Source organism: Quercus robur, chromosome 8 (genome assembly GCF_932294415.1).
Source record: "Quercus robur chromosome 8, dhQueRobu3.1, whole genome shotgun sequence".
NCBI classification, from domain to species: Eukaryota; Viridiplantae; Streptophyta; class Magnoliopsida; order Fagales; family Fagaceae; genus Quercus; species Quercus robur.
This window is the reverse complement of record NC_065541.1, coordinates 25,217,176-25,242,174: the sequence shown is the minus strand read 5'-3', so window position 1 is coordinate 25,242,174 and position 24,999 is coordinate 25,217,176. Positions and strand designations below refer to the sequence as shown.

At 35.3% G+C, this 24,999-nt stretch overlaps 3 protein-coding genes across 3 annotated transcripts; 2 read left to right on the top strand and 1 right to left on the bottom strand.

Moving 5' to 3' along the window:
* Window positions 1-890: 890 nt before the first annotated feature.
* On the bottom strand, window positions 891-1,268 carry LOC126696085 (uncharacterized). Its single transcript, XM_050392865.1, has one exon. It carries the CDS (start codon window positions 1,266-1,268, stop codon window positions 891-893), a length of 378 nt encoding a protein of 125 aa, XP_050248822.1.
* Window positions 1,269-3,979: 2,711 nt separating this feature from the next.
* LOC126695083 (D-amino-acid transaminase, chloroplastic-like) lies at window positions 3,980-6,882 on the top strand. The gene is made up of 5 exons (XM_050391696.1): window positions 3,980-4,208; window positions 4,320-4,381; window positions 5,368-5,543; window positions 5,689-6,362; window positions 6,562-6,882. The coding sequence occupies exons 1-5, from the start codon at window positions 4,172-4,174 to the stop codon at window positions 6,657-6,659; spliced, it is 1,047 nt and encodes a 348-aa protein (XP_050247653.1). The 5' UTR covers window positions 3,980-4,171; the 3' UTR covers window positions 6,660-6,882.
* A 7,361-nt stretch (window positions 6,883-14,243) lies between these two features.
* Window positions 14,244-16,993, top strand: LOC126693951 (uncharacterized). Its single transcript, XM_050390000.1, has 2 exons — window positions 14,244-16,873; window positions 16,954-16,993. Exons 1-2 carry the CDS (start codon window positions 15,476-15,478, stop codon window positions 16,957-16,959), a joined length of 1,404 nt encoding a protein of 467 aa, XP_050245957.1. The 5' UTR covers window positions 14,244-15,475; the 3' UTR covers window positions 16,960-16,993.
* The last annotated feature ends 8,006 nt before the right edge of the window (window positions 16,994-24,999 follow it).

The window sequence follows — 24,999 nt, the reverse complement described above, 5'->3', positions numbered from 1 at the left end:
TCAACACAAGCAACAAGCTACATTGTGACATTCAGGCTAAAGGGGCATCTCATAGTACAGAAAATGCAGTTTGAAGAGAGTTTCTAATGCCTTTTCAATTAGACATTTTTTTATAATCTCTCTCCAGGACTCTTTTTTTGGGCCCTGAAAGGGCTTATTGGTCCAAATTCAATTCCACAAGCCCAATTCGCAAGAGTTTATACTAACCCTACTGAACTTTTGACCCAATAAATCAATAAACGAGATGAGGCGACAAGCTCAGGCGGGCCAACTAGCCCAATATTTCTAACAAACAACTTGAGCCTTAAGAGCCCCAAAGGCTTGACTTTTTTATTTTTATTTTTTAATTTTAAAGGAAGTTTGTAACTTTTATTCAATAGAAGATAAATTCAATATATTAAGAGACACTGTAGTCTCATTTATACACGGAATTTCTTCTAACCAAGTTAAAAAAGTGACGAACGAAAATATGTTCTGGTTTGTTAGCTTGTCTACATGCAGAATTTTGCTAGACTTGACTGCCAGAGATGAAGAATACCGTGAATTACATTGGAAATGGTGGGTTTATATGCTCCCCCTTTAAATGAAAAGGTATGTAAGATATGCTCTTTATGAGTTTATATAAATGGCATCCCCTTTGAGTTTAATCATAATTTGAAAAAGTGTGGACTTAATTGATGCATTTATATAAAGCTTAAGGGGAATGTCATTTATATAAACCTTTAATCCATCGTGTTTATTTACAAATAATAAAATCCTCACTTATCTTTCGGGAATGTCCTTAATATAAACCTTTATTCCATTGTGATTATTTGCAAAAATATCCTTTTTTATTTATGGAACGTTTATATTCATTTTTTTTTTTTTTGGATGCAAATTACGTCACTTTATTAAGAGGATGATAAAAACAGTACATCTTGAGACACTAAGTTCTCAATAAAACTAGGATATTCCTCTAACCAAATACTAGAATCAGATAAATGCCTAGCATATTGCGCTAACGCATGGGCAACTTTGTTGCCAGTCCTCCGAGTAAAGGAGAAGACACACTCATCAAATTGTGATGCCTGAATCAGCACACCAGAAATAATGTTGGAGATGCTAGCAGGTGGGATGGCAGAGCCAGTCAACGCTTGATGCACCAATAAAGAGTCCCCTTCAAACGTAGCTATTCTGAAGCCCCTGTCCCACGCGAACCTCAAGCCTTCCTCCATCGCCTTAGCTTCAGTTTCCAATGTTCCCAACATTGCACGGAGCTTCTTGCTCATAGCTGCTCGGACAGACCCCAGGTGATCCCGTATCACTACTCCAATTCCTACTGAACGCAGATTCTCAAAAATAGTAGCATCCACGTTTACTTTAAAACCCGGCACATAGGGAAGTGACCAACCAAATTCAGATTCTGCAGACGTGATCTAAACCTTATGATTAGCAACTTGAAACTCTTCCAGATAGTCCAACGTCCACTTCACAATCAATGACGCTGACTTCCGTGATCCTCCCATTCGAATTTCATTCCTGTTAGACCAAATGCCCCAAGCGACCATGAAGAGTTGAGCCAGCGCTTGAGTATCCATCTGTTTTACATTCCGAGCATACCACACCACATCTATAAATTCATGAATCTCCCCTAAAATAGCCTCTAACCCAAGGTTTGAAGCTTTCCACACCTCTTGTGCTCTGCTGCAATGCCAAAACAGATGGCCCGAAGATTCCACACCCACTCCACATTCTTCACATACATCATCTGGTGTAACTTTCCGAGTAAAAAGTTTTGCTTTTGTTGGCAAAATATTCCTACAAGCTCGCCAAGCGAAAACCTTTACTTTATTCGGCATATGCATCCTCCAAAGACATCTCCAAAAAGATGTTAGATGCTGAGACGAAGAGCATTCAGCCCGATAGTGCTCATAAAAGAAGTTGCGAGTGATCTTATAGGTGCTGCTCACAGTAAACTGACCTGATGACGTAGGGGCCCAAATCAACTTATCAACAGGCAATGAAGCACTCAGAGGAATAGACAAAATAGCTTCTGCATCAAAGGTAAGGAATAACTCATGAATAAGATCTGATTTCCATGCTGCCTCCACTGGATTAATGAGAACAGAGACAGGTGCATTCTCAGGGAAAAGACAAGGGGGAGTAACCAATCTGTATGATGAAGAAGTAGGTAGCCACTTATCTCTCCATAATTTCGCAGACTCACCATTACCAATCTGCCATCGACAACCAAGTTGAATCGTCTTTTGAGCAGCCATAATACTCCGCCAAGAATAAGATGGATGTTTTCCCAAAGAAGCATTTAAAAAATCTCCATGAGGGAAATATTTGGCCTTATACACTCGGTGGAACAAGGAGTCTGTGCAAGTCTGGAGCCGCTACCCCTGTTTCGCTAACAAAGCAATATTAAAAGCTTTTAGATCACGGAATCCCATTCCTCCTTCCTCTTTTGGAGCACACATCCTATCCCAACTTAGCCATGCCACTAAATTATGATTTTCATGCTGCCCCCACCAGAAGCACCTCACCATACCTGCAAGCTCATCACATAAAGCATCAGGGAGTTTAAAACAACTCATAGTATATGAGGGAACAGCTTGAGCCACAGATTTTATTAGAATTTCCTTGCCAGCATTAGATAGAAGCTTCTCCTTCCACCCCGCTAATTTACTCCCTAATTTTTCTTTTAAATCATTAAAAGTATTGCGCTTAGATCTCCCAACCAGAGATGGCAGACCCAGATATTTTTCATGCTGACGGATCACAGGTGCCCCAAAACGCCTTTGAATCTCCTCCTGAGTGGCTCTTGGAGTGTTTTTGCTAAAGAATAAGGCAGTTTTATTCCAATTCAACTGTTGCCCCGACACTGACTCATACACTGAAAAAACCTATTGTAGCACCTCACATTCTTGTAAAGTGGCTCGACAGAAAATCAAGCTGTCATCTGCAAAAAATAAATGAGAGATACGGGGGGCACCACGACAAACCGCCACTCCCTTAAGACTTCCTCTCTCTACCTGCTGTCTAAGTAAACCAGATAAGCCCTCTGCACAAAGTAAAAATAGGTAAGGAGAAAGAGGGTCCCCTTGGCGTAATCCCCTTGAAGGGATAATCCGCCCTTTAAGTTTCCCATTAATTCGAACAGAATAAGTAACAGTGCAGACACATCTCATAACTATCTCCACCATTCTCCTATGAATACCCCTCACCACGTTAAGCCGTATGTAAAAATGAGAAAACATTTTTATATATATATGCATGAGGAAGTAACGTATATATATATATATATATATATATTTCGATACAACATTTATATTCTTGATTGTAAAGAAAAAAAAAATTAAGACCATATAAATTGGTACAATTTGTGCCACAGCTGTTCATGACTGTAAATAGTGAAGAAAAAATAGTAAGTCTATATAAAAGTGACAGACAATAATCACAGTTTGACATATTAAATAGTTGTGGCAATTTTTTCAAAAAAAAAAAAAAATTGTGGCAATTTATGTGATACTAGTGCTACTCATTAAAAAAAAAAAAAAAAACGTTAATACTTTTTTTTTTCTGAGGGGAAAAAAAACGTTAATACTTTATAGGGAAGATGGTGGAATTTAGCCAAAGAAAAACAGGACAGGACAGGACAGGCCACCTCCTTGGCTTTGACCATAGGCTGAGACTTCGGTTCAATGCATTATACAGGCCACAACCATATCACCAAATCCATGATGCTATGAACAAATTATAACATTTTATTTTATTATTTAATGCGCTAAATTCTTTTTGGTTCTTATTTATTCACGCTACTTACTAATAATAACCCCTCACCACGTTAAGCCGTATGTAAAAATAGTAGGAGTATGTATCTTTAGCATTTTCATAACCAGAAAGCAAACCGAATCAATCGTCGTGTACGTTTTTCAACTTCTGTTCTGCCAATTGCACTGCAACCGGCTATGCAAAACAAAACAAGTGCGTGCATCCTCTTCACATTGCGACATTCTTTTCTAATTTATAAAATATTACTTCATTTCCCGAATAACCAATCAACACATTTCATCTTTTTGTCTCATTGATTATCTCACTCCCTGCTCTGCTCTTATACTTATAATGTCCCCACAAACTCATCCTCCTCACTCCTTACTCTGAGCTATTTTTGTTTAAGCTTGAAGTCATGGAAAACAGTAGCTCTTTTTCTGATCAGAAATCAGGTACTTTTTCATTCTCTTCTTGTTTTCTTCTTTTGTGGGTAATTTCTGATTTGTATGATTATGGTAACCCATATAGATTTGTGTTGCTTTTATGTCATTTTTGTTGTGAAGATTCATTGGAGGCTGGAAATGGCAGTGGATTTAAAGTTCATGTGTTCTCATCATCATCTGAGGTGAGAATTTTCATCACTTGATACTATACACTATTATCTTTTTTTTCTGGGGTTTTTAATGCTTCTGCTCTTTATTTATTATTATTTCGATGTCAGTCTTTGAAATTTATTCATTTCTAGCACAAAAATATTATCTTGCATAGTTTTAGGATAATGATAAAATACTCCCACATTTATACATATATTTTATATATATATATATATATATAGTGTGTTTCAGTAATTGGGAGTTTATAAAAGAAGGAAAGAAAAAGAAATAAACATATAGTTTTATTATTATAAAATGATAAATCTCATTTTCCCCCTCCCTAATGATCTGCTAGTATTAGTGGTTATAAATTGTTAATGGGTTCAATTGGCTGAAATATAAAAACTGCGGAATAAGAGAATGAATATATTGGCATTGGTGATTGATCGAATCAAAGAATCTCTATTTTAGACATAAAAACATTTCATGTACAATTGAGGCGAGTGAAAATGGATGTGACTATATACATCAAAGCTTTAATTTGGATGAATACTATATTTTTGGGTGGTAAATACTAATTTTGGGTCCTGAAAATGTATAAGATTCCGCACATGTGAAGGCAGAAATTGCACTAGTCTACATCTAGTATATGGGATAGTTGCTCTGTAAGGGAGGAGGTGTATTTGTAGCTAAATAATTTTGACTATAGTGTTTAAAAAAAAGGGATTTTTTTTTTTTTTTTTAAATTTAGAGAATTAAAAATGATATTCTCACTAGTAGTTGCTTAACAATGTAAATTTTGGTCATGTAGCAGAATTTTGAGGATGTTACCTTTGTCCCAACTGGTGTGGTTTTCTCTAGAAATTTTAAATATCTAATTTTAAGTTGGGAATGCAATTTTTCTGGTTCCAAAAGTATTCACCATGGTGAAACTAGCGCTAGATTCAACTTCATTCCCAACGATTAACAGTTTATTGGAAATGTTTCTCAACTTTTTATTTGTCACATACTGAATCAGTTGCTTGAAAAGCTGCATGAGAAGTGGAGTTCAGTGAAAAAGCAACCATATCCAGCAATGTATTCCAGCACATTTGGAGGAATTATTCTTGATCCAGCCATGATGGTAATTCCAATTGATGATCACATGGTTCATCGGGGGCATGGTGTGTTTGACACAGCTATTATATTAAATGGGTAAGCATGATGTAGTTCTATTTGACACATCTCTGTTAAGTTCTTAGTCTAATGCAATCCTAAGCTTCTCTGTAAACCGTGGTTTTCTCTTATCACATTCGAGTACCGTCAGAGCCGTAATTATTGATTATTTTGATTCCTGCAGATACCTCTATGAGCTGGATGCTCACTTGGACCGTTTCCTCAGATCGGCTTCAAATGCAAGGATTTCGTCTCCCTTTCCTCGGTCAGCTCTTCGAAGCATTATTGTGCAGCTGAGTGCAGCATCTCAGTGCAAGAAAGGAACTCTGAGGTACTGGTTAAGTGCTGGTCCTGGAGATTTCTTGCTTTCACCTGCAGGATGCCCAACATCTGCATTCTATGCTGTAGTCATAGATGACGACTTTTCTCAGTGCAAAGAAGGGGTGAAAGTGGTGACATCCACTGTCCCCATGAAGGCACCTCAATTTGCAACAATGAAGAATGTAAACTACCTCCCTAATGTCCTTTCAAAGATGGAAGCTGAGGAGAAGGGAGCATTTGCTTCTATTTGGGTTGATGAGGAAGGTTATATTGCTGAAGGCCCAAATGTAAATGTTGCTTTTATCAACCATGATAAGGAGCTTCTCTTGCCTTTGTTTGATAAGATCCTCAGTGGGTGCACTGCGAAAAGGCTTCTTGAACTTGCATCCAAGTTGGTCGAGCAGGGACGTCTAAAAGATGTGAGAAATACAAATTTAACTGTGGAGGAAGCAAAAGGTGCTGCTGAAATGATGTTTGTAGGAAGCACGCTACCTGTATTGCCAATCATCAGTTGGGATGAACAACCCATTGGAGATGGTAAGATTCCATTCATAGAATAGATGCATTTTGGATTCTTGCTACTAGAGATCATTCAAGGAACACCCCCCCTCCTCTACTGAATTTTCTTGTATAATATGATACATGGTATATAAAAAAACTGTATAGTTTCCGTTTATAGGAGTAGCCAATGGGCATTTGTTGTCTGAGGACTTTTATATTTGTTATATTCTTACAGGGAAAGTGGGAGAATTAACAATGGCACTCTCGGATCTGCTTTGGGATGATATGGTAGCTGGACCTGAAGTACAGAGGATACCTGTTCCCTACGTGTAGTCAAACCCAAGTAAATCAAATTATAGAGGCTGAACTGAGAGTGGTTTCATCTTGTGCTCATTAGTCTTCTTGTTGCATGTTTTAGCAAAGGCATTCTTCATATCTGCCTTTTAAAAAAGAAAAAAGTGTTTGTTTTCTGTATAAAATGTGAAGAAGTCTTGAATAAAACACTGGATTAGGCATCTTTGCCTTCTTGGAAATGACAATGGGAAGCAATTATCAAGGGGACGGAGGAGATTTCATATAAAGAGACCCCAGAATTAAGGGTCATTGTAGAAACAAATGTAAAACTAAGATGGATTTTTTTTTTAATAAAAAAAAGCTTTATAAAATACTCGGAATTCGACATGTAAAAGTCTTTTACAAGAAAGTTTTACTTGTTGCTTGCTTGCTAAGGAATTTAGTGATTTCCTTCTATAATTATGGCTTGCTCCCAGGTAATTGAGCTCTTGTAGATTACTTGTAATTTTCTTTTAAACTTATATCTTCTAAGTTGACACTTCAACGTTGTTGTGGTGCAAACTAGAGAGAAGTGATATATCCAGAAATTTGTTTTTAGCAAGCTTAATTTATTTTTATTAATTCTGCTATTATATAATCAGTTTTGTTGTAACAGGCTTCGTGATGAGAAGTAACACACATTGATATTCAGCTGGTAAGCATTACATTGCGTTTTCTAGTTTCTAGCCAGCTGAAAAGTTAGTATCAACATTTTAATCAACAGTTGACAAGTTCTTTCTGAACCCAAGGGGTAGGGGGGATGGCATAAATTAAAGAAATTTAGAATTCAAGAATAAAAAATATGCTAAAATTGAAGATTAAGTATACCATGAAAAATAAAACTAGTATCCTTTCAATGTTAACAAAATATTAATAAAATAAAATACACAAAATATTTGCTTCTTTATACATTCTAAATCAACATTTACCAAATTTGAATTTGATGTTCTTTTAAATTATGAAAACAATATATGTTGTTTCTGCACTAAATTTTGAAGTAATTTCTTTCAATGCACAAAGTCAAATAGTCCTTTAGAAAATCATGTTTAATTTTGATATTATTTAGGATTTAAAGTTCTAAATATTGTGGTTGCAGTAGATAAATAAGAAGAGTAATAAGATACAAGTGCTTTGGAAACGTGCATGCGCAAACACACATATAAGGCGTGAAACTAATTTAAAATATAAATAAAGAGTAATCTTGCTTAAATAATAGTTTCTTTTTTCTTTTTTCTTTTGGTTTGCCCTTAATTTTTTGTTGATTAAGAAAATATATTATTTTCCCTAAAGAATCATAGCTACTTAAAATACCAAGAAGTGTAGAAAATGATTTTTTTTAAACGTTTTATTTTTAAAAAGTCTTCATTTAGAGGAGGGTTACAAGTTATAGACTAACTTACTATACTTTTTTTCAAAGCCTTTTTGAACTAATTGAATTTTTGAGAAGATAAATTTAAAATATCTTAGTGTTTCCAATTGATATATTTAAAGTTCAAACCCTTTCTCCCTCAATTATCAAAAAAAAAAAAAAAAAAAAATATATATATATATATATATATATAAAATAAGTGTGGGTTTGGATTCACGTCCGTGTCCACATTTGGTTCTTCAGCGCCTTTTCAGCTTTTTTTTTTTCACTGTTCATGGGACTCACAAACTTCACTTTTCAGCAACTTTTTCATTAAAAATGGGTCCCACGGCACTATTCACACATTTAAAAATTATTTTGCTACAGTGTTTTCAGTTTCAGTAAAATAAATTCTATCCAAATGGACCCTAAAAGAAGAAGATAAAAGTGGGGCGGCCGTGGGGTGATCATGGTGGCCAACATGGACAATGACAATTAAAAAAGGAAAAAAAAATTGATTTTAAGAATTTAAGAGGGGGGAGGTGATTGTCAACAATCTGTCTTTTTCTGAGAAATCTCTTAGTGGAGTTGTGGAGGTAGAAAAATTAGTCTCATAATTGAGATAAAAAGTCCATTCATCTTCTCTTTTTTAAACATATTCAGTTAGTGCATTTGAATTAAATAGTTTGATTGTTGTGTAAGGGTAATATTTTATGTGGTTGTCATATCTTATAGTAAAACAACTTTATATGTGATTGAGTGTTAGTTTTTGATGTGTTTAAGAAGACTATGAGGTTATAATAAGTGGTATTATTGTATACACAACATTGCTAAAAAAACTATTCAAGAAAATATGAAATTGTAGGTCTCGATATTTTCTTGATACCTGTCGATCTATCGTGAGTTAATAAACCTTGACTCCTGCTCGACACCTTTCCATCTATCTAGCCTCAGGTAATTTGAATATAAAATTCAATTTTCAACCTATAATGACTTGGCTTCTTAGGGATTCATGTACTAGGGTTCCATAGCATATAAAAGAGATATTTTATAGCTGTTGATAGAGACAGAGAGACTCACGCATAACAAGAGTTGCTGCAATATTTGTGCACCTAGAGTTTTGTGCCAAGCTACTTCTAATTCATCCAAGCGTGAATTGAGGAACTCTATAAAGCTACAACAATTAAAAAAAAAAAAAAAAAAAAAGGGTTGTTGTAGAGTCAGTCATGGATAGGGAGATTTGTGCAAATTAAAAGTCTTCTACATTCCAAGCACGGATTGAAGAACTCTGCAAAGTTACCAAAAAAAAAAAACAAGTTGTTGTGGAGTTAGTCATGGATACGGAGATTCATGCAAATGAGAAATTTTCTATAAGATCAAGTTCAATTGAGAATTAGAGTTGAGACTAGTATAGCTTAATACGTTTTACTGTAGGTAGGTATTTCGGGATAGGCATGTAGGGTAAGATTCCTTGTACTTGTAAACATTTTTTCTTATTAGTGGATTTTTCATGAGTGGTGACTTGAAATTCACCCGGTGGTATTTTGCCTAAGAAGATAATTCCCCATAGTGATCAAACTTATTTTCTGTTGTACTCTATTTAGTTTGGTGATTTGATTGTGCCTTAATCTAATTTGCATGTAATTTGACTAATTAATCAACTTGGGTAATTGAATTAATTAAATGTGGTCGATATATAACTTGCACTTTGAGTTGTAATGTCTGCAATATAAGATATTTGCATCTATTACTATTCAAAATTGTTGCAATTCATGCATAGCATGAAACTTTTTCTCCAAAAAAAAGTTTAGATTCTATGCAGCGCATATATGTCATATACATCTAGACCATGTTGCACGGACACAACGATTTTGGCCAAGTATCCGTGTCCAACACGGGTACTGGTAAGACCCCAAAAATCTATACCCGACGAGTGTTCTCCTTTATTCTTTTTTTTTTGAAAAAAATCTGGGTACATCGTAGACACAGTCGTGACACACCAGAATCTCCCAAACACAGCAAAACTTAAAAATAAGAGAGAGAGAGAGAGAGAGAGAGAGAGAGAACAAGATTTGGACCAACACCTCTCTCTTTCCCTCAGTTCTTTGATTTGATTTATGCGGTGTGCCTTTTTGGAGTAGATCGGCGAAAACCGAACCCCCTTCGGCATCCGACGACCCCAAAGCTCCTTCTCTCTCACTCTGCCATTTCTCTTTTTGCAGGTTTTAGGTTCTCTGTCTTTTGGGCTTTCGACTCTTTCTTTCTTTGTTTCTTTTTTCTTTTCTTTTAGTTTTTTTTTTTTTTTTTTTTTTTTGTTTTTTTGTTTTTTGTTTTATCTATCTTATGGGTTTAGTAATGGAACAAATTTTATTTTGGATAACATTTTTATAGTGTTATTGTACTTATTTGCTGTTATTACTTAATTTAAATCCTAAAATAAACATAAATTGTCTGAAAATATTTAAAATATACGTAAATATATTAATTAATTAATTAATTGTCATACCCCCGACGTGTCATACCCTTATTTTTTAAGAATTGCCATACCTTGTACCTATATCTGTATTGTACTCGTACTTGTGTCGGTGTCCATGCAACCTAGCATCTAAATTTAGTATATAATATTAGTCTCAAATAAATCATAGAAATGCAACCTTATTTTCCGCACCTAAATAATCTAGTTCAGTGAGTTTTAAGCTTCTTCTTTTTCTTCTTTTTTTTTTTTTTAAAAAAATAAAAAAATAAATAAAAAATAAAAAATTTCGCTGTCAACCTTAATGTTTATGAAACTGAGATTTAGGATCTGAATTTCAAAACCCTTTTATTCCATGGTACATCTGCATAACAAATATATTAAAACATGCAATCAATTGATCTCCACAGGATTCATGTGGTATGGAATTGAGCTAGCAAAAGGATACAAAATCATTTGGGGTACCAGTTCCACATGGAGATATATAGCAGGAGTATGAAACAATATTTGCTGAAATTCACCAGCATGAGATATTTTTCTTGAATAATCTCATAATGAAACATAGAAACAAGCTTATTTTATGGATTGAAAAAACAATATATCAATAAATTGTACTTAAAGAAAAAGCTAATCAAGATCACACTATCGCTCTTCTCTAAAAAAAAGAAAAGAAAAAGATCACACTATCGCATAAGTTTTCAAATTTGTGAAGTATAATACTATCCTTATTGAATGCGACCATTTTTTTCAAACTTATAAACTAACTATTACATTAACTTGCTAAATGAGGTACTTTTTATTATAAAATTTAATATTTTTCTTGAATAATCTCATAATGAAACATAGAAACAAGCTTATTTTATGGATTGAAAAAACAATATATCAATAAATTGTACTTAAAGAAAAAGCTAATCAAGATCACACTATCGCTCCTCTTAAAAAAAAAAAAAAAAAGATCACGCTATCGCATAAGTTTTCAAATTTGTGAAGTATAATACCATCCTTATTGAATGCGACCATTTTTTTCAAACTTATAAACTAACTATTACATTTACTTGCTAAATGAAGTACTTTTTATTATAAAATTTAATATACATCTCTGTAACAAAATGTTCATAATAAATTCAACACTAAGGAAAAAAGTATCTGATTAAATATTATCTATTAAATCTCACTTTACTAAAGTAGAATACACAAAATAGGTTTTAATAAAAGAGAAATTTTATTATACTTAGAAAATTACACACTTTGCTATACTTATCACTTTTTGACTATTGTTTTCTTGCTTGCCCATACATTTGTTTCCAGTACTTTTTAGATGTTTGATACATAACATAGCTAGAAAGCCAATAGAGGAGGTTTTTTCCTTACTAAAATTCAGCCACTCATGTGTTTTTTCCTTCCATGGTTATTCAAAACACATACAAAATACCTTGGTGAGTCGGTGATAAATTTTACATAATTCAGTGAGGATACTAGAATATATAAAGCAAATTTTTAGCTCAATAACAAAAAAACAACCAGATTGTGTCGTTGCAGAACGACTCCCAGCTCTCTTCTGCATCCTTGAGGAAAGAGCATAATTTTCCCAAAATCACCCATTCTAAAGATTGAGCTACTGATGTCACCTGCCTTAAATTCAGTAAATTTCCACGCATCCATCATCACTTCCATTTCTTCAAACTGGTGGAATACTCTATTCACTAGGGCAAATCGGATCTGGAGTTTCATGCACGCCCCTACATAACCACAAACTCACATCAAAGAGTAAGAGAGAGAGAGAGAAGGAGAATATTTATATTTGCAAGATCTGGAAGTTCTCCAATGGAGATTTTATTTTCTTATAGGATGGTAATTTCATTTGTAGCAGGTGAGGGTTTTCTAGATGAGGTACGGTAGTGTTTCTTTAAAATGCTCAAAATATAGACCGTTCAAAAGGCATCTTTCAGTTTCATTTATTTTTTCTTTCTCCAAAAAAAAGTTTCATTTATTTTGTTGGGGCCACTCACGTTACACGTTTACTTTAGTCAAGCATCAAAGGTATGTCTTTTTGTGGTGGAGCACATGGTGTAATGACTTTTGCCGGCCATCTTTTGTGACTTTTTAAGGCACCAGCATGTATCTCTACCTCATGCCTTTTTTCTTTTCTTTTTTTTTTTTTTTTCTTTTTTTTGGGTGGCCCAAAGTGCGTTTGGCCACGAGCCAAACAAATGGTAATTTCGAAAATTAAAAACGTTATGTCCGTTTGAATATTGTTTATTTTGCTAAAAATTGAAAATGATTAAAAAATTATTATTCACGCGCATTTCATTGTTCACATGCCTAAATGCACTGTTCATGTGAACAGTGCAAGAGGCGTTGGGAAAAAAAAAAAAAAAACAACAACAACAACAACGTAAATGCAGGATGTGGGAAGTGCAAAACGCGCTTCCCAAATGCACACATTGTGTCCATTTGGTTTGTTCACATTTTGCATCTGCATTTTCTCTCTTCTGCGTTTTTGGCATTTTTTTTTTTTTTTTTTTTTTTAAGTCCAATGCCTCTTGCACTGTTCATGGGACATGAATAGTGCATTCAGACTTATCTACAGTAACCTTTGTGTAAACAGTAATTCAGAAATTATTTTTTGGCAAAAATGCAAAACTGACCCTCTTACTTTCACTTTTTTTCATTTCAGTCTTCTAACTTTCAGTTTTGTTAATTCAGTCCTTTAACTTTCAATTTTTTTCAATTCAAGGCTCTGCTACAGATCTATTACTGTTGTCGTTAAACACACCAAAACGACGCCGTTTTCATGTGGTTTTTTTTTTTTTTTTTTTTTTTTTTTTTTTTTTTTTTTTAAATTCGGAATTAAAAGAAAAAGAAAAAAAAAAACACAATAAGGTCGTTCCCTTTCCCCTGAATCAAAACAAAACATTAGAAGACTTCCAATCCCTAACTTTGAGAGAGAGAGAGAGAGAGAGAGAGAGAGAGACACACACACACACACACACACACACACACACACACTGAGTTCACTGGCGACTGAGTTCGCCCTTGTAGACCTCGCCGCCCCTGCTCGCCATGTAAACCACCTCGCTGCTCTGCCTTGATTGAATCGGTGATGGGTGTGCTCTACCTTGCTGGCTTGCCTTACAATAGCTCTTCCTCACCTGTCCTCCTCTTCTTTCCCAGCCACTTTGTAGGTATATTTTTGTAGCTTAATGACTAAACTAAACTAATCTGTATATAAATGGGTCATCTGCGTTGCACCCCAACCAACGCTTCTCTCATGAATACCTTCACCCAGCAAAGAATAAGCACAAGAATAGTTTTAGTGTGTTTTTTTTTTGGGTATATGTAGTAGCAGAACAATGAGTTGTGTGTTATATAAAGCTGGTGACTTTTTATGTTGAAGAGATTTTTTTTTTTTTTTTTTTTTTTTTTTTTTTGCATTTTGTTTGTTTATATTGGACTTTGTTGACTGATAGGTGAGATTAAATGCGTTGGGATAATCTACTTTATTTTATTTTTTTTGTCTGTTTGCTGAACATCTTCACATGCAATTTTATTGTTTCAAAGCAATTTGGTCCCCACTTGGAGGAATTGTTTGCTATGTGGGGGTATTTAGATGTCAGCACTTTATTTTTCTGTTGGGCTAATGGTGTGTGTGGGGTTACTTAACACTGACTTTGTCACTGTCTTTGTCGGCTAAAATACTTATGTTGTGTGCTGACTTTTTTTTATTTTAAACTTTCAGAGGGAAGATGATTGATCAGAATTTTACATTAGTTCTTCACTACAATGGAGTATTGCACCACTCGGTTAAAAAGAGAAAGTATATAGGTGGCAAGGTGAAAGTTTATGATAATGTGGATTCGGATTGCTTTTCTGTACCAGAGGTTAAGAATTATTGTGCAGAGTTAGGGGTATTGGATTATGTCCAGTTTTATTATCTTGTGCCTGGGTTGGATCTTGACAATGGCCTAAGACATTTGTCTACTTATGGTGATACTCATGAATTATTTAAGTGTCTTAACCCCATTGATCCTAAAATAGGCATTTATGTAGAACATGCAACCCCTGTTCAGAAAAAATTGTTAGTCAGGGATGTCAGCATTGTTGATGCTGCAAATTTGGTTGGTTGTGGTGTTGGTGTGGAGGGTGTGGGTGTTGATGGCATTGATGGTGATTGTGATGATAATGAAATTGATGTGGAGAATGGGGATGTTGATGAAGTTGATGTTGAGGATGGGCATATGGGAAGGGTGCTGTGGGAGATGTGGATTATGAGTGGTATAACTCTGACTATGATGACCCAGCCAATGAACAATTATATGAAATTACTGTGGATGACAACACAATTCAGCCCACCATAACCCATAACAATCAGCCCTCACAAGAACTCACAAATGCCATCCATCCATTGTCACACCCACCTAATTTTGCAAACCAATCACTATCCCACCTAGATCTAGTTCCAACTCTTTTTAATTGGCCGTTGGATGAAATTCCAAGTGGATCCGACTATGCATCCTCGGACCAGTTGCATTCTCCCAACAATTTTGATGGTGAGCAAAAGAAAAAATTACCTGAATTTAGAAGTGAATACTTAAAGGATCCTAAGTTTGTGTTGGGGATGTCATTTAGGGACAACAAGCAGTTCAAAGAGTTTGCATGAGCTTACAAATTGATGCATGGATATGGCATCAAGTTGTCAAAGAATGAGAAGGCTAGGGTGAGGTATAAATGTGTTGAAGTTGTCCTTGGAAAGTGTCTGCAGGTCTTGATAAGGAGGTAAGCTTTCGGATTAGTGTGTTGTATGATACTCATACATGCATTAGGTCTTTCCATAGTAAGCAAGTTTCTGCACATTGGGTGGTAGAAAAGTATGTTGATCAATTTTGGACTAATATTGAATTTAAAGCTAAAGATTTGGTAGCTACAGTGGGGTGGAATGTTACTATGTAGCTTGCCTTGTCGAAGGCATATAGAGCTAGAGACATTGCTAGAGGCATGGTAAGAGGGGACTTTTGTGAGCAATACACCAAGGTTAGATGCTATTGTGCGGAGTTGAGAAGATCTAACCCAGGTACCACAGCTAAAGTCATAGTTGTTGCCCCTGATCATAATTTCAAGAGGGTCTATGTGTGCTTAGTTGCATGTAAAGAAGGATTTGTTAGTCATTGTAGACCATTGATAAACTTAGATGCTTGTCATTTGAAGGGTGTAGTTGCTGACCAACTTCTAGTAGCTGTGGGTATAGATGGAAATGATGGTATGTACCCAATTGCTTATGCTGTTGCTGAGGCAGAAAATAAGGAGACTTGGACATGGTTTTTGGAGAATTTAATAGGTGATATAGGGCTTGTGAGAGACCATGGATGGTGCTTTATTTCAGACCAACAAAAAGGTTTACTTCCTGCTTTAGCTACTGTGGTCCCAGACGCATACAATAGATTTTGTGTGAGGCATTTGTTTGCTAACTTCAAGAAGAATTATCAAGGAAAGCAGTTAAAGGACTTGATGTGGGGGGCAGCTAAGGCATCAACAAGAGCATCATTTGAAAGTTATATGAAGCAAATGGAAATAGTGAGCAAGGAAGCTTGTGATGATTTAAGAGGAAAGTCTCCGATGCAGTGGGCTAGGCACGCTTTTCCCTATTATCCAAAGTGTGATATGCTATTAAATAACCTTTGTGAGACTTTTAATTCGAAGATTGTGGAAGCAAGAGAAAAGCCCTTGGTCAATATGCTTGAAACCATTAGAAGATATCTCATGGTTAGGATTCGTAAGAATAGGGATTCAATGGCTAAGTATGAAGGCCCTATTTGTCACAAGATCCAGCAAAAATTAGAAAAATGTAAAGAGGCTAGCATTGATTGCACATTTATTTGGTCAGGTGGGGTGAGGTGGGAGGTGAATAGTGGTGGCAAGCAATTTGTGGTTGATGTGGAGAAACGTTCATGTGCTTGCAATTGTTGGGATTTGACTGGGATCCCTTGTAAGCATGCAGTGCACGTAATAGGTTTCAGGAAAGAACGGGCTGAGGATTATGTGCATGACTTCTATAAGAAGGATACATATATTGCTATATATTCGCATCTCATTCAGCCATGCAATGGTCCTGATTTATGGCTGGAAGTAGATGGAGATGCAATACTTCCTCCAATCCATAAGATCCAACAAGGGAGACCTAAGATTGATAGAAGAAGAAAGGATAAAGATGAAGTTCATAACCCTTACAAGATGAAGAGGAATCAAACAAGTTTAAGATGTGCACATTGTCATCAATTGGGTCATAACAGAAGGACCTGCAGGAGCAAACAAAGACCACTAGGAGTAGCAACTGCCAAGGGCAAAAGCAAGGCAGCAACAGACAAGGGCAAGGCAACAAGTAGCGGCAGAAAGAGGGTATTTGAATTCATTTAAATTATTTCCTCAATGCAGCAAATTATGCACATTTCTAATGTTTTTCACATGCAAGTCGCCAGCACTGAGGAGCACTTCATGGGATTTAGAGTGCAAGTAGACAGTGCATTTAATAGCCAACAAAGCAATGTATGTGTGACATGTATATATATATATAGAGCTAGGCAGCCAACAAAGTAACTTCCTTTGTTTATTTCAGTGACTTTGTTTATTTCAATGACTTTGATAGTAACTTCCTTTGTTTATCACTGTATGTTGGATGTATATCAATAAAAATGTAACACCTAACCGAAGCTTGATGTTTATGAATTTTAATAAAATACCAATATGGCAGCTAAATATATATATGTTTATTACTTTTATATCTTTTTGCTGTCAACTTCTAATGTCTGTATACTTTTCACATCCAGGCTGTCAACATTAAAGGGAACTCGAAGAGATCTAGAGCAGGAGTTGATGGTAGTCAACAAAGCTGCAGAAATTTTAATAGTCAACAAATTAGCAAAACTTAGTTATTTCTAGGAACTGTACTTCAGAACTTAAGCATGTAGTTTGTTATGTAATTGGCCAAACATTGTCACACGGCTATTATTTTGTGATATTATTGCCAAACTATTAAGGCAATTTAGTTTTTGAAGCAAGTAGGCAAGGCAGGGGTGGATTTGTTTCAATTTTTCTTATACATAGTTAAGGCTTGGTTTCCTTCAGCTCGTGGTGGAATTGACCAGTTTGATTGATTTCTTGTGTTGTATGGAAGGTTTGTTCCATTTATGCATTTATAGGACAATTTGTTCCAAAGCCTATCTCCATTCTCTTTTGGAGGTTTGATATAGAAACCTACAGTATCTCTCTGCTCAAATTTACAAATGTGATCATCCCAAGTGGGATTTGAAGCTTGATTCAATGAATTGAAAGTTGTTTAAATATTTTGTCCTATTTTCCTAAGAAAAAAGTAATGATTTCTTGACCACCCGGGTGTTGACACTTTATAAATGTCCCTGTCCTGAGTCAAAAGCAACACACATGCGAAATACTACCAAATAAACAATTGCTATGCCCATTTATTGTATGCTAGATACCTTGACTTTAAAATTACATCTACAAGGGGTCCGGCTTTCCCTTTTGCACTTGCAATTACCAAAATCTTTGACTAAACAGACAATAGAAGAAGTTATGAGATCCCAGCAATATATGATTTGAAAGGAAAAGAGATCTTTTCGATTATCACATAGCATTTTACATTCATTCTTTTTTTTTTTTTTTTTGATGGAAAGCATTTTACATTCATTCTTGATTGTTAATCTTACAGAAACAAGGATACAAATCTATTGTGCATTACAAAACCAACCCACCAGTTTTCTGAAATGGAAAACATTACAACAGAGGAAAAACAAAAAACAAAAAACAATTGCCAAAAAAAAAAAAAAAATACATCTTCATGATACATATGGAGATAATTTATATAAAAATTCTATAAGGAGAGCAAAATTCCTAAACCCAAAATTTTATAACACGTCCTGATTTCAACTATAAACAATTGCCTTTGAATGCCAATCAACTCTTCTGACTTAGCTGGCTTCCTCTCCCCACTTTTACCAATCAAGTCCTTATAGTCTTCATGGCACACCCATCACCAATTTAGAACACCCATCATTGATTCAGTTAAGGCAGAGCAGTGAGGTGGTTTACACGGGGAGAAGGAGCTACGGTAAGGCAAGGCAGAGCACACCCATCACCGATTCAGTCGAGTCAGAGCAGCGAGGTGGTTTACACGGCGAGTAGGGGCGGCGAGGTCTAGAGTAGGGGCGAACTCAGTCGTCGGTGAACTTAGTCTCTCTCTCTCTCTCAAAGTTAGGGATTGGAAGTCTTCTATTGTTTTCTTTCTTTCTTTTTTTCTTATTTTCTTTTAATTCCGAATTTAAAAAAAAAAAAAAAAAAAAAAAAAAAAAAAAAAAAAAAAAAAAACACATGAAAACGGTGTTGTTTTGGTGTGTTTAACGGTAGCAGTAACAGATATATAACGGAGCCTTGAATTGAAAAAAATTGAAAGTTAGAGGACTAAATTGACAAAACTGAAAGTTAGAAGACTAAAATGAAAAAAATGTGAAAGTTAGAGGGTCAGTTTTGCATTTTTATCTTTTTTTATTTATTTATTTATTGTTTTCAGTTTTCTATTTTCAGTTTTCAGCAAAATAAGCGGTATCCAAATGCACACATTAATTTAGAAAATATTTTTTAAAATTTTTTATAAGAAAATAAAAGTTAACAGTTTTTTGTATTTTTTTAATGGTATATATATACACTAAAAGAAAATTCAATTAGATTTCAATTTGGAATTCAATTATAGTCTAATTTTTCCCCACGTGTTTCATCTAATCTAAGTTTTTAAATTTTTGTGTTAAGTAAGTTAATTCAGTGTAAAAATTTAATTTCAATTAGGGTTTAATTTTACATCACGTGTCCCATTTAATCTAAGTTTTTAAAATTTTGTACTAAATGATTTAATTTAGTGTAAAAACGATAAGTCCAATATAAATAAACCAAATGATTATGTTTTCTAACTCTATAAACCAAATGAGTTATTTTGTGTTATATTTAATAGAATTTCACATACAATATATATTGTGTATATAGTATCCAATAATAATTTTCAAAATTATATACATAATAGTAATGTAATGAGAAACTTGATATAACCAATATCTCTTGTAAAGAAGCTTGGCGTAACCAAGATAGAGAAAAATAGAAGAAGATGGTGAGTATAATGTATCTCTTGTAACAATTATACCAAGTCATCCATATAACAACTCAATGAGTGAATATTGTGTGAGACGTTGGTGGAATACACTTTGTCAAAAAAGTATAAAAATTAAATTACATAAAATTTACTCATTGGTTGTCAAATGGGTGACTTAGTATATATAATACTTTCTTGATAAAGAAAGAGAGAACAAAAATATTTCAAAAGATATTTTACATGAGTTTTTTAAGCTTTATGAGCTAATAAATGCTTATTGCACACTTTGATGTGTTTATTAGCTTTTTTTTTTTTTTTTACTCAAAGAACATATTGGCATATGTATTACAAAAGATAATAAATTATCTATAAACTATATTGGTTGCTCCTCTATTAGATTTGATTAAAGCTGTTGGAAAGACTCTGAAGTTGACAGGAAGTTCCTACCAGGGGAGGCTGCTGCTATTAAAGCTATTCCACTGAGCTTTTCTCACAGAAGGGATAAGATAATTTGGCCAAGAAACCATAATGGGGTATACTCTGTGAAGTCCGGTTACAAGCTTCTAATGGAAACGGAACACTCAGGTGACCATGTCCTTAACTCATCCGATCCAGAAGATTCGAAGTCCACTTGGAAGAAAATTTGGCAAGTGGAGGTGCCAAATAGGATACGACTTCTATTATGGCGTGCTGGGAATGATTCGCTCCCTTCAAGAGTGAATCTTTTTCGCCGTAAGCTTCTATCGGAGAACCAGTGCCTTCAGTGCAATGCCGGACCTGAAGATACTTTTCATGCCCTGTGGACTTGCCCTCAGTTAGATTCGGTTTGGCGGGCCAACTTCGAGGTATTAAGAGAAGCCTCTATCTCAGCTTCAAATTTTCTGGAGGTTATTAAAGCCGCTCAACAGGACTGGTCGCGCTTTCCTCTGTTTGCTTGGACGTCCTCCTTAATTTGGATGCGCAGGAACAAGATACGCATGCAGGAAGCAACGGCGCCATTAGACCAAATTAGCTCCTTGGCACAGAAAGCTCTCCAGGAGTATAATCAACTACGGCCCACGCATGAAGCGATCCCCAGAACAGCCAGATCGGTAAGGTGGCGCCCTCCTCCAACGGGACTGTTAAAGATCAACTTTGACGGTGCACTTTCTGTTGAAGAAAATACTGCTGGTTTAGGTGTAATAATCCGTAATGAATATGGATTAGCTATGGCTGCTTTGTCACAACAGATTCCGCTGCCTATGTCGGTAGAGATGGTGGAAGTGCTAGCAGCACGTCGAGCCCTATGGTTTGCAAGAGAGTTGGATTTTCACAGAGTGGTGGTTGAAGGTGACTCAGAAACCATTATTAACTCCATCAATGGCAATAGTATGGATCACTCCGAGTTTGGGCATATTCTTCATGACATAAAATTCCTTAGTTCTTTTTTTAGTTCTATTTCTTTTCAGCATGTTAAAAGACAAAGTAATGGTCTAGCCCACAAGTTGGCTAGAAGAGCATTGTCTAACAATTTTGAGGTTTGGATGGAGTCTGTTCCTCCAGACACGGCTGATGTCTACAATGTTGATCTTCAGTTCATTCCTTAATAATATTCCCCGCTTAGGGGTTTCTCAAAAAAAAAAAAAAAAAAGTTTTAGATGGGATTTTTTAAAGTTTTAATTGAAACTATCAACTACTCCATCTAGATACAATGTAAGAGTATTCATTTGCCAATATTCTCCTCACGGCCATTCTCATTTGAGTCAAAGTTTGCAAGTGCATCTCTTGCCCGACCCTCTTCAACCTTCTCTTCTTTAGACAAGTCCCATCTATGAACCTCTTTGAAAGACATATAGTGTGGAAAACCTTGCGCTATGTCTCCCTAAAGCTCACAGTTTCACACACACCTCTCTTGGCTACCATTATTTCACACAAAGCCACATTTTGACCATTGGACTTTAAAAGTGCGATCTCGACCACCAGTTGTCAATACCAAATGCCTCTTTCTGTCCTTTAGACCCACTGCTTCCTCTAGCCCAACAGTGAGATCTTTCTTTGCTAACTCAAAAGAGCCTGGGGTGTTACTCCCTTCTAGTAGTCCTAGTTTGGTCCTTTAATGGCCTTTTGGAACGGCCTTTTAGGTCCAGTTGTCAAAAATCCAAATATCAATAAATAAATAAAGAGTAATAGTAGTAGTGTATAGGTAGTAGCGCAAAACTTAAATACAGTGACTTAAGTTTTTGTTACTTGGATTTATTTTTTAAATTTTAGATACCAATCTAGTTAAATAATACAGCTAACACAATTTTCTTTTTATCTCTTCTAGATTCATAAGAAATTAAAACTCATTTAGAAAAGGCATAAATGCTCTTTTCGTTCCTACATTTTGGGATCATTTCTATTTTGGTCCCTACATTTCTATTTTACCACTTTTAGTCCATAAACCAATTAACGCGTGTTATTTTAGTTCTTTCCGTTAGCCAACAAACAGAAATAGTTGACGTGGCTAATGGCACATTAAAGTAATAATTAAAAAAAATCTATTTTGACATTAAAAAATGCCACGTCAGCATCTAAATTAATTTTAATTAAATAAAAAAAATTTAAAAAAATTACAGATCTAAGAATATAAGAACTTGTTCTTCAATGTTCTTCTTAAATCAAGAAATAAACCCAGCAACGACATCAAACCCAGAATCAAAGAACATGAACATCAAACCAAAAAAAAAAAAAAAAACATGAACATCACCAAATCAAAGAGCATCAACTAGAGCAAACACAGGAAAACCCACACAAAACCACACCCAAACCAAACCATCCAAAGAATAGAAACCCAGCAAAGCACCCAACTCATCCACTCCCAAACCAAACCATAATCAAAGAAATTTCGAATACCACAACAAGTTAATAACTTAAAAAACAAAAAGAAATTTCAAAATACGAAATTCCCAGCAAACGCTAAAACCAAATCTCTAGCAAACCCCAAACCCCAAATGTCTAGAAACGATCACCGATCAGACCAACAACAGCAACAAACCCTGCAATTCCAACCAACGAACCCAATCAAACCCAGCACCCACCAACAAGCTCCCTTCCACCCAGACGGAATCGAACCGAGATTCCTATTGAAAAAGCTACGCCGCTCTGGCCAGATTTCGGTATCGAGAAGATCGATAATGACATCGGAGCCAATAATGACAACGGTCCTCGAACACGGCGAGGACTAAGGGGTTTTTGCTGATCGTATTGGCTTCGCTTTGCGTAAGAGAGGCAGAGAAGCCATCTCTTTCTCTAAACCCAGATCTGATCAAACCCAGTCAAACCCACCAACAATCACCGATCAAAGCCAAAGAGAAAGGCCAGATCCTAGCAAATCCAGTCGAACCCAGCACCCATCATCTCTTTCTCTGAACCCAGCACCCATCATCTCTTTCTCTAAACCCAGATCCAAAGAGAAAGCTGAAAGAGAGATAGAGATAGAGATTTTGATTTGAGAGAGAGAGAGAGCTTTAGATGAAAGAGAGCTTCATTTTAGATGAGAGAGAGCATTAGTAAGTTGAATCTAGTGGATGAGCAATGACCAAAATGTTTTTATTTGGATTTCAAATAAAGGAAAATGTCGTTGCTGGGTTTGCTCTTTGATTCTGGGTTTGATGTCATTGATATTCAATTTGGGTTTGCTCTTTGATTCTGGGTTTGATGTCGTTACTGGGTTTTTATGTTCTTAGATTTATAATTTTTTGTTTTTAATTTTTTTATTTAATTAAAATTAATTTAGATGCTGACGTGGCATTTTTTAATGTCAAAATAGATTTTTTAATTATTATTTTAATGTGCCATCAGCCACGTCAGGTATTTCCGTTTGTTGTCTGACGGAAAGGACTAAAATAACACGCGTTAATTGGTTTATGGACTAAAAGTGGTAAAATAGAAATGTAGGGACCAAAATAGAAATGACCCCAAAATGTAAGGACGAAAAGAGCATTTACGCCTTTAGAAAACCACAAAAACCTCCTATACTTCTCAATTCTCACCCTCAATCCTAAATTTCATATTTCTAAACTTTTGGTGTCACAACCTAGAGTTGTGACGAAGTTGACATGCCCTAAGCCATGAAGGGAAAATAGAAGAGGTAGCTTTTGATTTTGAGGTAGCTTTTGATTTCAAGGTCACTGGTGTGAGACAGTGTCGATTCGCTGACTTTAGCTAAAGCTACTAACTCCTTCATAGTCTCTTGCATCCATAAATTGATCAAACATGACAGTTTGTTTCCGTTATTCATGTTTGCTTTGCTCTGATTTGCCCAAATACAATGTATTTTGAATATACAGTCAACGTTAAGCCTTGCATTTCAAAACATCGTCTATGAAATATATCTAGATTCATATCACGAATTAGAAGTCTAAGCATAATCGACTTGAGGTTTGAGAAAAAAAATTTGCCCATTTCTTGATTTGGATTTAGAAGCATGAGATTGAATGATTAAGGGTGAGAAGTGAGTATTGAGAAGTTGAAGAAGCTGAGGAATTAATGCATCTAGGAGGAAAAAGAAAATTATCAGATGGTGCTAACTTTAGTTAGTTGTAGTATTTAGCTAGACAATTGTCTTAAATTTAAAAAGGGAACCCAAGTAATAGTATCTAAGGTATTATACCTAAGTTTTACCCTAGGTAGTAATATATGAGATGTGATATATATTGATGATGCACAAAAAATCAGTAAGTTGAATGCTCCGAGCTTCAATGGGCTTGTGGTTGCTTGAAAGGCCTGAAAATAAAGACGCACAAGATCAAAGGTGACCGGGGTGAATGGGCCAAGAACCCTCCGATGCTTAAGTTAGTTTTCTCTCTTGAACTCAGGAATTCCAACTCTATGAGTGGTGAGAACTTAACTTAATTTGATATGGCTGAGTCCTTTATAGTGAGCTTTGGAGCGTTTACTTGTTAGTAACTTCCTCAACGTGGATAGAAGTTAGAAAGTTCAGACTTAACTTCTACAATTGCTATCAAAAGTTAAGAACTTAGTGGGAAGTTAGAGTGATGAATAAGGATTTTGCTCCTACTTCAGAATAGTATAACGTGGTCTGAATTATGAGCTTTTGAATATAGATTTACTTGGAAAATTTTCTAAGTGTTGGGAAGTCGTCCAGGTGACTTCATGCTGGACGACCTTCTTGCACTTGGTCGACCTTCCTAGTTTTGGACGACACTATGGACGAACTGGAGATGGTCCAATTTTTTTGGTTCACCATCATATATGATGTGAAATATGAATGCATATCATTTGGCTCAAGGTTTTAAGACATTCTAAAATTTTAGCATAAAAAATGAAAATGAAAAATAAAAATTGACATATATACACATATTATGAATGTAAATGAATTTTTATAGAT